The 15,868-nt window shown below is 54.0% G+C and overlaps 1 protein-coding gene across 3 annotated transcripts in view; it reads left to right on the top strand.

Moving 5' to 3' along the window:
* The window catches only part of LOC127572454 (receptor-type tyrosine-protein phosphatase alpha-like), a 108,528-nt gene that overhangs the window by 86,221 nt on the left and 6,439 nt on the right, over positions 1-15,868 (top strand). For all 3 annotated transcript variants that reach the window (XM_052019734.1, XM_052019733.1, XM_052019735.1), the window contains 10 exons: positions 336-454; positions 2,495-2,582; positions 5,817-5,890; positions 7,816-7,852; positions 8,496-8,593; positions 8,903-9,028; positions 9,140-9,297; positions 10,486-10,621; positions 13,188-13,337; positions 14,670-14,769. In XM_052019734.1, coding sequence (XP_051875694.1) covers positions 336-454; positions 2,495-2,582; positions 5,817-5,890; positions 7,816-7,852; positions 8,496-8,593; positions 8,903-9,028; positions 9,140-9,297; positions 10,486-10,621; positions 13,188-13,337; positions 14,670-14,769 — 1,086 coding nt within the window. The remainder of the gene's footprint in view (positions 1-335; positions 455-2,494; positions 2,583-5,816; positions 5,891-7,815; positions 7,853-8,495; positions 8,594-8,902; positions 9,029-9,139; positions 9,298-10,485; positions 10,622-13,187; positions 13,338-14,669; positions 14,770-15,868) is intronic.

The raw sequence follows: 15,868 nt of genomic DNA, 5'->3' as shown, positions 1-15,868 counted from the left end.
GTTGCAGAGTGAAACATAACCTCAGTTTGGGTGCATCAAGGAAAGGCTTCAGTTCATTGCAGCAGGTGAACCTGTAAACTGAATTGAGCCCCAACAGGAGTAACCAGGTACAGCAGCCACACCATCCCACAGCAACTGTTACACTGCACCACTGATACATGTGACCCACAAACCAATATCCACACACCTCGCGCTGACTCTGCCCCCCCGTACATCCCTCCACTCCCCCCCTCGATCTCTCTCTCCCCTTCTCTGAGCCCCCTTTCCCCTCCTCTCCCCCCACCCTCTCTGCCCCCCCCGTGACACCTTATACCTAACAAGGCTGTGTTTGACAGTGGTGAACACTGAGATCAGTGTGTGCAACCTCCTGAAATTCCTCATGAAGATGCGGCTGCTGGACGAAGAAAGCGGCGATGAGGATGTGAAAGATGATGGGCTGACAAAGGAGTACAAAGTGAGTACAGCGCAGCACCTGTCTGCACAGAGCCCACCCGCACCCTGCTCCCCCACCCACCCCCACACCCACACCCACACCCTGCTCCCCCACCCCCACACCCACACCCCGCTCCCCCACCCACCCACACCCCGCTCCCCCACCCCCACACCCACACCCACACCCTACCCCCACCCACACCCTACCCCCACCCACACCCACACCCTGCTCCCCCACCCCCACACCCACACCCACACCCTGCTCCCCCACCCACCCACACCCCGCTCCCCCACCCCCACACCCACACCCTACCCCCACCCACACCCACCCCCACACCCACACCCACACCCTGCTCCCCCACCCCCACACCCTACCCCCACCCCCACACCCCGCTCCCCCACCCCCACACCCACCCCCACACCCACACCCACACCCTGCTCCCCCACCCACCCCCACACCCTGCTCCCCCACCCCCACACCCACACCCTGCTCCCCCACCCCCACACCCACACCCACACCCTACCCCCACCCACCCCCACACCCTGCTCCCCCACCCACCCACACCCTACCCCCACCCACCCCCACACCCTGCTCCCCCACCCACTCCCACAGCCCGCTCCCCCACCCACCCACACCCTACCCCCACCCACCCCCACACCCTGCTCCCCCACCCCCACTCCCACACCCCGCTCCCCCACCCACCCACACCCCCCTCCCCCACCCACCCACACCCTACCCCCACCCACCCCCACACCCTGCTCCCCCACCCCCACACCCTGCTCCCCCACCCCCACACCCTGCTCCCCCACACCCACACCCACACCCCGCTCCCCCACCCACCCACACCCCCGTCCCCCACCCACCCACCACCCTACCCCCACCCACCCCCACACCCTGCTCCCCCACCCCCACACCCACCCCCACACCCTGCTCCCCCACACCCACACCCCGCTCCCCCACCCACCCCCACACCCCGCTCCCCCACCCACCCACACCCTACCCCCACCCACCCCCACACCCTGCTCCCCCACACCCACACCCCGCTCCCCCACCCACCCCCACACCCTGCTCCCCCACCCACCCACACCCCGCTCCCCCACCCACCCACACCCTACCCCCACCCACCCCCACACCCTGCTCCCCCACCCCCACACCCACACCCACACCCTGCTCCCCCACCCACTCCCACACCCACACTCTGCTCCCTGACCCACCCACACCCACACCCTGCTCCCCCACCCACTCCCACACCCACACCCTGCTCCCCCACCCACCCACACCCCACCCACACCTGGTCTCCTCAGCAGTAGAAACGTCCTCCCTGAACACAACCTTCCAAGCCCAGAAAGAGCTTTGTAAGTTTCCATTAAACCTCACGTCATTGGGAAGAATGAGCAGAGAACCCACACAGGCCTGGTCTACTCATCCTGTCCTCACACGGCAACGCAACATCCCTTGGACCGGTGAATGTCCACCGTAATCCCCACTGAAGCGTTTGGCCTTCCTCAGGTAGAACCAATGGAGCACACAGCACTCCAGCTACAGTCTTATCAAGGCCCTTTATACTTCCAGCCAAATATCTGTACTCCTCAACTCTTCTCATACTAATGTCTGACGTACCGTTCACCCTCCTCATCACTTGGGGCACTTGCATGCTTTCTCGTGTACAACACATCCAGGTGCCTCTGGAGCAACAAACAATCTGCTGGAGGAAGGGAATTGTCGATGTTTCAGGTTGAAACCTTGCACCAGGATGAGTTACTCAATCTCGGGACATCGGCGTTACTCAGTTTCTCACCATTTAACAAATACTCTGCTTTTTTGTACTGTGCACGATGATAACCTCACAATTTCCTACGTTATCTTTCCATCTGCCAAGCCCACACACTCAGCTTGTCCAATCTCTTTTCACCCTCCTTCGTATTCACAATCCCACCTGTTGCAGAATCTTGCCCGACCATTGCACTAGTTCCATGCTAACAGTGGAACTGATGACCGTGCTGATTACACAGAGACACAAGAGACTGCAGATTCCCACTGACTCCTGCTCTCCATTTACAGAATTTGTCAAATTACCCGTTACATGCTTGCACCGTTGCAAAAGAACCCCACAACGCAAGCAAGAACCGATTTCTCACCATCTTACCATGTGAGTGTGACTTGAATGTGCATTTGTTTTTGTCATGGAATTGTGAGGTTTAAAATAGACTTGGAAACAAATATAGACAACTCCAGATAGCTGACTGGAACAGGGCAAAGGAATGTGATGAGCACGGACTGGAATCAAAGGTTGCAGGAGAAACTGTGATTGGATAATGGGAGGCCTTTCCGGTGGAGATCTTTCAACCACAGTCCAGGCACATTCCCATGTGGGAGCAGGGGAGGAGAATTAAAGTCAGGGCTCCTTGGATGTCCAGAGAGGGCGAGTCATAGTTGTGCAGCACAGTAACGGGGCCTTCAGCCCACCTTAGCCCACCTGGAGTGTTTCAAGGATGTAACTGGTAGACTGGATAAGCAAGAAGATAAGACTTCTTCATCAGTCACATGTACATCGAAACACACAGTGAAATGCATCTTTTGCATAGAGTGGTCTGGGGGCAGCCAACCAGTGTCGCCATGCTTCTGGTGCCAACATAGCATGCCCACAACCTCCTAACCTGTACATCTTTGGAATGTGGGAGGAAACCGGAGCACCCGGAGGAAACCCACACAGACACGGGGAGAACGTACAAACTCCTTACAGACAGCGGCCGGAATTGAACCCCAATTGCTGGCTCTGTAATAGCGTTACGCTAACCGCTGCACCACCGTGATGCATTTGACTTCTGTGAAGATACCACAATAAAAGATCAGTGTGCATACTTAAACCACGTGGGATTGGGGCACACAAAACAAAAGCTTTCCACTGTATCTCAGTACATGTGACAATAATAAACCTATACCAATATACTGACGTAGATTGAGAATTGGCTGTGGAAACGGTGCAGAGGGGAGGAATAAACTGACCTTACCTGGTGTGGGGGCAGTGACCAGGTACTTACCTGGTGTGGGGGCAGTGACCAGGTACTGCAGTGATCTTGGGCCCCAGCTTTTCACAGTATATCATTAATTTGGATGAGGAAACTGAATGTAACATTTCTAATTTCAGATGAAGGGATTTCTTTCTTTTTCAATCCTTTTATTAGTTGTCAAATTAATACAGATTGATATATAACATCGATGTTTGTACATGTGATACACAGAGATCAGGAGAACAACCATGGCATGGATAATCATAAAGAAAAATAAAATATAAAAAAATCTGTAGATCCAATGATCTCTTAGTAAATGAATATAATATAAAAGAAAGGAAAGAAAAAGATTTATTGTATAAACTTAAAAAAAGAGAAGAAAAACCCAAATCAACAAGAAAAATTTTAAACAATACATCAAACCAAACTAAACTAAACAGAAAAATTTCAAAAAAACAAACAAAAAAAGGAAAAAAAACTGGACTAAAATTTCTCAGTAATATTCTCAGAGCAATATTATGTTGTCAACTCCGTTCCTCAAATTTGGGAAGTTATTGAAAGGGGATCTACATCATGTGAAAATATCGAATAAATGGACTCCAAATATCTTCAAATTTAAGCGAAGGATCGACAGTACCACTCCTAATTTTTTTCAAGTTTAAACATGATATAGTTTGAGAAGATGAAGGGGTTTCAACCTGAAACATTAACTGTTTCTCTCTCCACAGACGTTGCCTGACCTGCTGAGTGTTTCCAGCATTTTCTGTCTTTATTTCAGACCCAGCACCTGGAGTTTTTGATTTTCTAAATCTGCTAACAGTGCAAACAGGGTGGGACTCTGAGGTGTGAGGAGGACATAGAGGCTTCAAGGTGATTTAGAAAAACTGAGTGAGAGGGTGATGGGGCAGTGTAATGTGAATAAGTGTGGAGTTGTCCACTTCAGTGGGAGAAAAGGAAAGGTAAAGTCTTATTTAAATGGAGGTGGATTGGGAAATGTTGATGTCCAGCAGTCCCTGAAACCAAACATACAGGTGAAACGGGCAGTTAAGATGTTGTATGTCAGCCTTCAAGCAAGAGGTTTTGGGTGCAGGAGCAAGGATATCTTATGATGCAAAGACTGGTGGAGTTGTTGACACCTTGGAGGTAGTCTTAGGCTGCAGCGTGACATCAGTGAAATGGGCTGAGAAACAACAAATGGGACAAGTGAAAGGTGATGCAATTTGGGAGCACTAATGAGGCTAGGACATACACCATGAATGGTAGGGTCCTAGTGGGACCTTGGAGCACGTCCAAAGATCCTTGAAGGTGGCAGCTCAAGTAGACAACGTGGTTAAGAAGGCATATGGGATACCAGCCTTCATTAGTTGGGGCATTGAGTACAAGAGCAGGGAGGTTATGCTTGATAAAACCTCAGTCAGGTCTCAGCTGGAGCACTGTGTGCAGTTCTGGTCACCACCCATCCTTGTAGGAAGGATGTGATGGTGCTGGAGAGGGTGTAGGACTTTCACCAGGACGTTGCCTGGGATGGAGCAGTTCAGTGATGGGCAGAGGCTGGAGAGGATGGTCAGTTCTCCCTGGAGCGGAGGAGGTTAAGAACAAAGAACAGTACAGCACAGGAACAGGCCCTTCAGCCCACACTATCTGTACAGCCATGATGCCAAATTCAACTAATCCCATCTGCCAGCACGTGGTCCATGTCCCTATTGGAAGCAGATGACAGTGGACATGTTTGAGGTGTATAGAGTTATGAGGAGGTACAGGTAGGGTAGATCAGGAAACTATTGCCCATATCAGAGGTAGATAAAAGTAGAGGACATAGGGTAAGGGGAAAGAGATTTAGTTGGGATCTGAGGGGGACCTTCTTCACCCCGAGAGTGGGGAGTACCTGGAACTGAGAGAGAGGTGGAAGCAGAGTCACTGAGAGCTGACAAGCACCTGAATCACCCAGCCACAGAAAACTAAGGGCTGTGCTGGGAGATGGGATTAATGCCAATGGTGGGCCGAATGGCCCGTTTCCGTGCTGTGAGTCTAGTTATACAGGGCCCTGGTGAGACCACACCCAGAGTGATGAGGGAAAGCTTTCCACAGCAAGGGGCTGGGGTCTGCAACACTCTCAGAGTGGTGGAGGCAAATTCCGGACTGGCGTTCAACAGGGAGCTGGCTAAACACAAGAGAAGACGGGATGTGCGGGTGTGTGGGGAGAGGGCAGGGAGGTGGGATGGCTGGATCGTTCCTGCACAGAGCCAGTCTGGAGCATGTGGGCCAAGTGGCCTCCTTTCCTGCTGTGACCATTCTGTGACAGTGCATGGTGAAGGTATATGGATGTGGATTTACTGACTGATCCTGCTCTGACCTTCTCTGCCTTTGACCAGATGACAACTCCCGGGTGGTGCTGAAAGGCAACAGCGGCGACAAAGATGGATTCATCAACGCCAGCTACGTCGACGTGAGTGTCAGCCTGGGCCGTGGGGTGGTGGGTGGCAACAGGCGGCGGCTCAACAATCCCATCCCCAGTACTGACGTGTGAGTGCCTGAGACAAGGCTGAAGCGTTTCATGGCCTGGCTCCGAGGGGCGATTCCGGCCAAGTGGGGGTCAGCCCAGTGGGAATCACCCCATACTCACCAGTCCTCTCAAGCTGCTTGCTCCTCCACCGTCCAGTCCGGCCCTTTGTCCAGCCACCTTCACTGACAAAACACCTCCCTCTGTCGGCAGGGGAGCACTCTGACTGGAGGCAGCCATGTCCCAGACTGGGTCCCAGTAAAAGACGGGCAACTTCCACAGAGCAGCACAGCTTACACTCGCCACTAGGAGCCGCGTGGCATCCTGATGGCAGCGCCTCTGGCAGAAAGAAGTACTTCACCAGTGCACCCCATCTGGGAGGATGCTCAACATACAGGGGTCTGTGCAGGGTCTGAAGGTGGAGAGTCACCATTTGGGAACGGACACACACCAGCAACTGACGGGCTCCTCAATCGGGAACCGCAGCAGAGACCCAGTGTTTCCTGTTACCTCAGAGATCCTCCAGCTTCTTCTGGATCTTGGTGGCAAAGGCAGAGGGTGGGACCAAAGTGACCAAGCGGTACCGCAACATGGAGGTCACCAGTTGGTTTATGACCAGTCCTCTGCAGGTCAGCACTCAGAGCAGTCCTGTGCAGCACCTTAGCCGGTTGGTGACGTTCACCTCCAGCTCCTGCCAGTTCACTGGCCGGGCTTCCTCAGTGGGGTCAGGTAGACTCCCAGATAGAGGAGATACCTTATGCTCCACATAAACAGTCTCATCTCCACCAGCAGAAAGTCCACCCACCACTGACCTACTAAGAGTCTGGAACATTTCTCCCAGTTGATCCTGGCAGAGGATGTAGCTAAGAAAATCCGCTGGCACTCGTATATCCTCTGTAGATCAATGGGATCTGTGACCATGAGGAGCATGTTGTTCACATAAGGTGAGAGGACCATCTCCACACCCAGCCCACACAGAACTAGAGGCATCAAAGAAGACACAGGAATGGCTCCACACAGATGGAATATGACTGGCTGGACATGGGGCATCCCTGACACATTTCTCTCCCAAAGTGAAGGGGCACAGTCAAGGACACAAGGCACTCTGTGCCCGATTGCAAAATTCAAATCCAAGCCACAGTCCAAAAGCACACAGAGCAGCCCAGATAGGTATACGTGATCCACTCTGTCTTACTCTTTCTCCTAGTCAAGGGAGAGAAAGGTGACTGAAAGAGCAGTGCTCTGGGTAAGGTGGACCAGGTTCCAGACCAGACGGATGTGCTGGATGGATTAGCTTTGGACCATGTAGGACTGGTTGGGGTGGATCATTTGGGCCAGAATGGAGCCCAGACTGGGGGCCGTGGCCAGAGCAAAGACCTTGTAGTCCTTGCTGAGGAGAGAGACTGGTTGCCAATTTCTCAAGAGGCAGATACCACTGCTATCAGGCAGCAGGACAATGACTGCCCTGTGCCAGGAGAAGGGCATCTCCCTGGTCACCAGGCTTTTCCCAGGACCCACACATGTCCCAGAAAGCCCTCAGGAACTCCACTGTGATGTACTAGCTGGAGCTGGTCACTGGTCAGCCTGCCGATGTCAGCCGAGCATCCAGACCAGGCTGATCTCCAGCTGGTCTGCGTGTATCCTCACTGGACGGATCCAGAGAGAACTGGGCCCTGTAAAAGGAGCAAACCGTCATCCCTCCCTCCAGATCCGTGACGACAGCTCTACGAGCCGCTTCCCGAGCCCCACCAGCGAGTGGAAGGGAAGGGGTGCAATCCAAATCATAGGGAACGGGGGTGGGCCACAGGTCAGAGTGCAATGAGGGTGGCAGGTGAACTGCCCCCTCCTGACATCTCGCTTCTTCTCTGCAGGGCTACAGGAAGCAGAACTATTACATCGCAACACAAGGTGCGTCTGTCAGAGACAGGGCATGGCGGGACTCATCACCTGCTCCTGCCACTCGCCAACCCCAGCCATCCCTGACCCCTACTGCACCTAGCTGTCCATGATCCCTGACCCCTGACCCCAGCCACACCTAGCCATCCCTGACCCCCGCTGCACCTAGCTGTCCATGACCCCTGACCCCTGACCCTGGCCGCACTCAGCCGTCCCTGACTCTGGGCATTCCCAGCTGTCCCTGAACCCTGACCCTGGGCACTCCCAGGCATCCCTGATCCCAGGTGCACCCAGGCGTCCCTGACCCCTGACCCCAGGTGATCCCAATATTCTTGACCCCTGACCCTGACCCTGGGTGCTCCCAGACATCCCTGATCCCAGATGCGCCCAGCATTCTTGACCCCTGACCCTGGGTGCTCCCAGGCATTCCTGACCTCTGACCCCGGTCACCCCACGTAGCTAACATGTGACTCCCACCTCGCCATCCCTGATGTCCACAAGGCCGACCTGTGATCACGAGTCCTGCACCCTGACCCCGCCACTCCTTCCACTGAACCCCTCAGGCCATTGACTCAGTTTCCTGTCCCCCGTTGAGGGTCGTAGCCGCAGGGGGCATGGACAGCCAGTTCACCTGTTGTGTTGCCTGAATCCGCAGGGCCACTGACGGAGACCATCACCGACTTCTGGCAGATGGTGTGGCAGGAGAACTGCACCATAATTGTCATGTTAACCAGGATCAGTGAACAGGGCAAGGTGAGTGATCCCCGCTGACCCCGCCCCACGTGACCCCTGATGACCCTGCCCAGCTCCTGCGTATTCTCGGCTGACCCCACTGGGACCCATATTCGACCCCTACTGACCCATCTTTGACCCCTCATAACCTCTGCCCCAGTGTGACCCCCCACATGACCCCTACCGATCCTGCCCTGCTCTTGTCCAACTTTTGCTGACCCCACTCTGCCCTCTCATGTCCCATATTGAGCCCACACTGACCCCATCTGCCTTCCCATGACCCCTGCAGACCCCGCTGGCGTGAGAGTAACTCCTGCCTTTCCCTTGCAGTGTAAGTGTGAGCGATACTGGCCAAAGGAGGCAAGCCAAACCTTCGGGGAGTTCACCATCACCCGGGTCAGCGAGAAGAGCCCCAGCACAAAGGACTTCAGCATCCGCACCCTCCAGCTGCACAAGGTCAGGGGGCGAGGGGAGGGTGCAGAGATCGGCTCTGGGTCAAGGTTGGGGTTACGGATTGGGATGGACCCTATGCAACATCTGACCTTTCCCAACCTCTCCTTCTCTCAGGCTGGATCCGCACCAGGGTCCTCCCGGCAGATACAGCACTTCCACTACCTGCAGTGGCCGGATCACGGCGTTCCCAGGAATCCCATCGGCATCTACCGGCTGCTGAAGGCCATCAATCAAACAAACCGTCATACAGGGCCCCTGGTGATCCACTGCAGGTGAGGAGCTGAACCCCACCCCATCCCGAACCCCCATTATCCCAAACCCCACACTCATCTCCAAACCCCACACTCATCTCCAAACCCCACACCCATCCCAAACCCCACACTCATCTCCAAACCCCACCCCCATCCCAAAGCCCACCCCATCTCAAACCCAAACCCCATCCTAAACATCACCCCATCCTAAACCCCACCCTCATCCCAAACCACACCCTGATCCCAAACGACACCCTGATCCCAAACCCAACCCACATTCTCCAAACCCGACCCTCATCCCAAACCCCTTCCCAAACCCCACCCTCACCCCAAACTCCACCCTCATCCTAAACCCCACCCTCGTCCCAAGCTCCAGGCCCATCCCAAACCCTATCCCCATCCTAAACCCCACCTTCATCTCCAAACCCCACCCCATCTCCAAACCCCAGCCCCATCCCAAACCCGACCCCATCTCCAAACCCCCCATTTCAAACCCCACCCCATATCCAAACTCCACCCCCATCCTGAACCCCACCATCCCATACCCCACTCCCACCTCCGAACCCCACCCTCATCTCCGAAAGCCTGCCCCATCTCCGAAATGCCATTGCATCCCAAACTCCACCCCATCCCAAACCCCATCCTCAACCCATCCCAACTCCATCCTCATCCCCAATACCAACCCCATCCCCATCCCTATTCCTACTCACCATCCCAACCCCATCCTCAACCCCACCCTGAACCCCACCCCCTTTCCCATCCCCATCCCTAACCCCATTCTCAGATGGGGAGCTGTTCCCAGCAAACAGGTGGGGCTTGGTTTTTAGGAGGGTGGGGTTTTTCCTCGGGAAGGAATCTTGAAGCAGGCGTTTGTGGAGGGAGGGAATTCCCAGTGGGTGGTGTATCCCCGTTGGTGGGGTTTCCCAGTGGGTGAGGTTTCACCATGGGTGGGATTTCCCAATGGGTGGGGTTTTCCAGTGTGTGGGGTTTCCTAAGGGAAGTTTCCCAGTTGGTGGGGCTTTCCTGTGGGTGGGGTTTCACCATGGGTGGGGTTTTCCATGGGTGGGGTTTCCCGGTGGGTGGGATTTCACCAGGTGTTCCTAGTGAGGGTGGTTTTTCCATGGGAGGGTCTCCTGGAGGGTGGGGGCTGAACTCTGAGATCCTGAGGATGGGTTGTGGGTGTAATGCTGGTCTCTGATCTGCTGGCAGTGCTGGTGTGGGTCGTACAGGAACTTTCATTGCCATCGACTACCTGCTGAAGATGGCAGAGGAGGAAAGCAAGGTGGACGTATTCCAGTGTGTGGATCGGATGCGGTGCAAACGGCCGGGCATGGTGCAGACCCAGGTGGGAGGTCACCACAGTCACCAGCCTGCAACCAATACCCTGCCAATAACCCGTGCCCTTCCTCTCTCCCACTCCCTCAAGGTGGAAGTAGGCACTGACATCAGTACTGGGGAAAGGAAGCTGCCTCATTTCACTATACCCCATCCTGCCTCCCTTAAGGACTCCATTCCATTCTCTCAGTTCCTCTGTCTCTATCATGTTTGCTCTGATAGTGAGACATTCCACAAATGTGCCTCTAAGATGTCTTCCTTCCTCCTGAACCGTGGGTTCCCATCTACAATAAGCCACTGACTGTGTCTCATCTATTACCCACACCCCTGCTTTCATCTCTCATAGAACATAGAACAGTACAGCACAATAACAGGCCCTTCAGCCCACAATATCTGTGCTGACCATTGTGCCAATTTAAATCTATCCCATTTGCCTACACATGGTCCACATCCCTCCATCCCCTGCCTGTTCATGTGTCTGTCGATGTGCCTCCTATCGTATCTGTTCCCACCACCACCCCTGGCAGTGCATTCCAGGCACCCACCACTCTCTGAGTAAAAAACTTGCCTTGCAAATCTCCTTTGAACTTGCCCTCCTCTCTCCTTAAAGCTATGCCCTCTAGTATTTGACATTTCCACCCTGGGGAAAAGATGCTATCTACCCTCTCTATGTTTCTCATAATTTTATATACCTCTGTCAGGTCACCCCCTCAGCCTCTGACGCTCCAGGTAAAACAATCTACTGTAAGTTTCTTCTACCTTTCCTTGTCGCTAATACTCTGCAATCCGGACAACATGCTGGTGAACCTCTTCTGCACCCCCTCCAAAGCCTCCACATTCTTCCTGTAATGTGGTGACCAGAACTGCGGTCAATACTGCAAATGTCGCCAGACCAAAGTCTTATACAGCTGCCACATGACTTCCTGACTTTCAATGCCCTGACCAAGCGTGCCATATGCTTCTTCACCACTCTATCTACCTGTGCGGCCACTTTCAGGGAGCTGTGGACTTGGACCTCAAGATCCCTCTGTTAAGGGTCCTGTCATTTACTGTGTACTTTCCCCTGACAGTTGACCTCCCAAAGTGCAACACCTCACACTCACCCAGATTAAACCATCTGCCATTTGTCCTATCATATCTGCAACCGATCTGTATCCTCTGACGACCTCCTACACTGTCCATCACTCTGACATTTGTTTGTCATTCACAAGCTTACTAATCAGCCCATCTTCACTTTCGTCCAGTTTATCAAAGGTTGTTAAACAGATTTAGAGTGCACAGTATTGACAGATCGAGTGACTGACTGAGGACATTTATGTTTATGTAAGGTTATGAACTTTGTTGGTAAAGTAGAAAGTCTGGATATGAGATTTCTTTATTAGTCACGTGTACATCAAAACACACAGTGAAATGCATCTTTTGCGTAGAGTGTTCTGGGGGCAGCCCGCAAGTGTCGCCACACTTCTGGCACCAACATAGGATGCCCACAACTTCCTAACCCGTACGCCTTTGGAATGTGGGAGGAAACCGGAGCACCCGGAGGAAACCCACGCAGTCACGGGGAGAACGTACAAACTCCTTACAGACAGCAGCGGGAATTGAACCCGGGTCGCTGCGCTGCAATAGCGTTACGCTAACCGCTACACTACCGTGCCTGCCCCTGGATATTTTGTAAATGGTGATAGATTGGAAGTTGTTGATATTCAGAGGGACTGGGGTATCCTTGTTCACAAACCACTGAAAGTTAACAGGCAGGTTCAGCAGGCACTCAGGAATGCAGGCAGTATGTTAGGAAAATCAAAGCATTGCAGATGCTGGAAATTGGAAACAAAAACGGAAAATGCTGAAACCTCTCAGTGGGTCAGGCAGCATCTGTGGAAGAAGAAACAGATAATATTTCAGCTTTGGGACCCTTTGCCAGAACAAGAAAAGAGAGAAACAAGTTAGTTTTCACCGGGTGGGGATGTGTAGAGTAATCTCTGATAGGGTGAGAATGCGGACAGTTAGCAGCACATGTCTCTGCCTCTGTCTCTGTGCAATGAATATGGCTGTACTCATAGAGTAACAAAAGCTGAGCTGTTATGATTCCACACACAAGGGGCCACTTCTGATGCAGCCGGACAGAAAGAGTGAGTTACCTGAAGTTGGAGAATGGGATACCGATTCCTGCAGGATGCAACGTGCTCAGATGAAATATTAGGTTCTGTTCTCCAAGTTTGTGTTGGGGCTCATTGTAACATTTTGTAATATGTTGGCCTTTCCTGCAGAAGGATTGGAGCACCAGGAACATCTTGCTCCAATTATACGGAGCCTTAGGAAAACTACACTGGGACACAGTCTACAGGTCTGGTCTCCTTAAGGAAGAATATTCTTGCAAAGATTCGCCAGATTGATTCCTGAATTCTCACAGGCTTTTCTGATGATACAAGGCAGGGTGTTGTGTGGGCTTTGAGGAGGATGCATTGGGGTTTCAGGAGTACATAGACAGGTTAAGTGAATGGGCAAGGACACGGCTCTCTCTTTCCCTGTACCGGGTCTAACCTGCTCTCTCTCTCTCTCTCTCTCTCTCTCTGCAGGAGCAGTACCGATTTATCTATTTGGTGCTTCTGGAGGCACAGCTGTTTGGGGACACGGCGATTCCAGTGGTGCAGTTCCGAGAATGTCTGAGCAGCCTGATAGAGGGGCAGACAGGACGTCCGAGTAGCAGCTGCAAGAGGGAGTTTGAGGTGCAGGACTGGAGCAGGCCGATCACACAGCACGTGCTGCTCTGTGCTTGAGCTGCACTCATGCAAGGCTGCTTTGGCTTGAGGTTGATGGTGGGGCTTGGCTTGTATGGGCTACAGATCTCCCCACGCTGGCTGGTGCTGCTGTGTCCCTCCTTGCTCTGTCGTTTTTGTCTTACTGCCCTTCCTCATTCTTTCTGCCAATTCTCTGTGTTAAACTCCACCCACCAGCTGGCCACCCACTCTGCTCGCCGACCACTGTCCTCCTGTGGTCTCTGACTCTGCTCGTCACTGTTACACTCCCAAACCGTGCCGACCACAGATTTGAAGATCTCACCCTTCACACCCATGTCCATGTCTGTGTTGTATCAAAGCTAGCAGCCATCCAGCTCTCTGCCCTGGGGAACACAGTTCCTGCTCCAGTCTGAAAAACATTTGACCCACTCTTTACCTTCTGCCTTGGAGCCAAGTGTCCTGTCCCTGCTGCTACCAACTCTGTCATTCCCCTGGCCTCAGTTTTACTCACAGCCTTGTGTGTGACCTTATAGAGGTGTATTAAACCATGAGGGGCAGAGGTAGGCTGGATGGTCACTGTCTTTTTCCCAGAGCAGGGGAGTCTAATCCCAGAGGGCAGTGGTTTAAGGTGAGAGGGGAAAGATTAAAAAGGATCTGAGGGTGGTGGGTACACGGAACGAGCTGCCAGAGGAAGCTTTAGAGGTGGGTACAGTTACAACATTTAAAAGACACAGACAGGTACATGAATGGAAAGGTTTAGAGGGATATGGGCCAAAACCAAGCAAATGGGACTGGCTGAGGTTGGCACCTTGGTCAGCACGGACGGGTTGGGCCGAAGTGCTGTATGACTCTGGCAGCCCCCATTTCCCTGGTACAGAGCGATACCGCGCTGCTGAGCTTTACAGTTTCTCCTGTTTATCTGCGCTGCCACCTTCAGGGGCCCACGGACGGGTGGGACAAGTCTCTCACCTGCTGCCTGTGATCCTGCCTCCCCCTGCCTGCTGCTCCTCTCCTGACACATCACCGCAATCCCGGGAGGGGAAGGGGTTGTGGGTTGAGGAGAGGACAAAGGGAGGAGGGGGCAGGGAAGCGGGAGGAGGGGGAAGAGGTGGAGGGGAGGGGAGGGGAGGGGTAGAGTGGGAGGAGGGGGAAGGGGTGGAGGGTCAGGTTTGGGGCAGGACTCCGACTGGGACAGTTTTACACCAGCAGGGAGGTGGTGCATGGTGCAGCTGAGAGGTAACGCAGACCCCTGGCTATCGGAGCATTGATCCCGGCTGCCTGAGCGACCCCCACCTCACTCACCCTCTCTGTTCCCCACAGACACTGCAAACCTACTCTCAGCTCTTCAAATCGCATCGACACACAGAGGCCCTGCGGTTATGTAACATCGCGAAGAACAGGTGCTCCCAAATCTTGCCAGGTAACAGATCAGCCTCAGAACCACCGGACTCACTCCCCTCCCTCCCCTTCACTCCCCTCCCTCCCTCCTCCTCAGTCCTCTCCCTCCCCCACTCCCTTCCTTCCCCCTCACTCCCCTCCCCTCACTCCCCTCCCTCCCCTCCCTCCCCCACTCCCTCCACTCAGTCCCCTCCCTCCCCTCCCCTCACTCCTCTCCCTCCCCTCAGTCCCCTCCCTCCCCCTCACTCCCCTCCCTCCCCTCCCCTCCCTCCCCCTCACCTCCCTCCCCTCCCCTCACTCCTCTCCCTCCACTCAGTCCCCTCCCTCCCCCTCACTCCCCTCCCTCCCCTTCCCTCCCTCCCCCTCAGTCCCCTCCCTCCACCTCAATCCCCTCCCTCCCCTTCCCTCCCTCCCCCTCAGTCCCCTCCCTCCACCTCACTCCACTCCCTCCCCTTCCCTCCCTCCACCTCACTCCCCTCCCTCCTTGTCACTCCCTTTCCCCTCTGTAGGACACTTTGTGCTGAGATGAGAACTGTCTTCACTGAGAGGGTGGTGACCTTTGGAATTATCTACCCAGAGCGCTGTGGAGACTCAGACAAGGTAGAGGTGGTTGCAGCAGAGAAGGCTGAGGTTTACCTGACTGAGCTATACAAATATTGAGGGAACAGATAGGATAATGAGAAAATTCACCCTCCATTCCTCTCCCATCCTTCCCTCAAACCCCCTCCTGCCTTTTCATTCCCTCCCACTCTGACTCCCATATCAGAGGTGTTTAAAACCAGAGGGCTCGTCCAGATACTCAGGCAGTGTGTTCCAGAATCTCGCTGGGTGAAAAGATTCTTTCTTGGATATTCATTAGCTCTCCCTACCCTTTACCCTAAACCTATGCCCTCTGACTACAGACACCTCTGCAATGGGTAAGTGATTTGCACTGTTGACTCTACCAAGGCCCTTCATATTTATGTGCACCTTGGTTAAGTCACCCTCAGCCTCTCCACTCCAAGTAAAACCCAGCCTCTCCTCATAACTGAGACACTCCATCCCAGGCAATGTCCTGGTGAATGTCCTCAGCACCCCCTCCAGTGCAGTCACATCTTTCCTACAGTGTGGTGACCAGAACT

This window comes from Pristis pectinata, chromosome 7 (assembly GCF_009764475.1).
Source record: "Pristis pectinata isolate sPriPec2 chromosome 7, sPriPec2.1.pri, whole genome shotgun sequence".
In the NCBI taxonomy this organism is placed as follows: Eukaryota; Metazoa; Chordata; class Chondrichthyes; order Rhinopristiformes; family Pristidae; genus Pristis; species Pristis pectinata.
The sequence above is the reverse complement of the archived record's forward strand: the minus strand, read 5'-3'. Positions and strand labels throughout refer to the sequence as shown.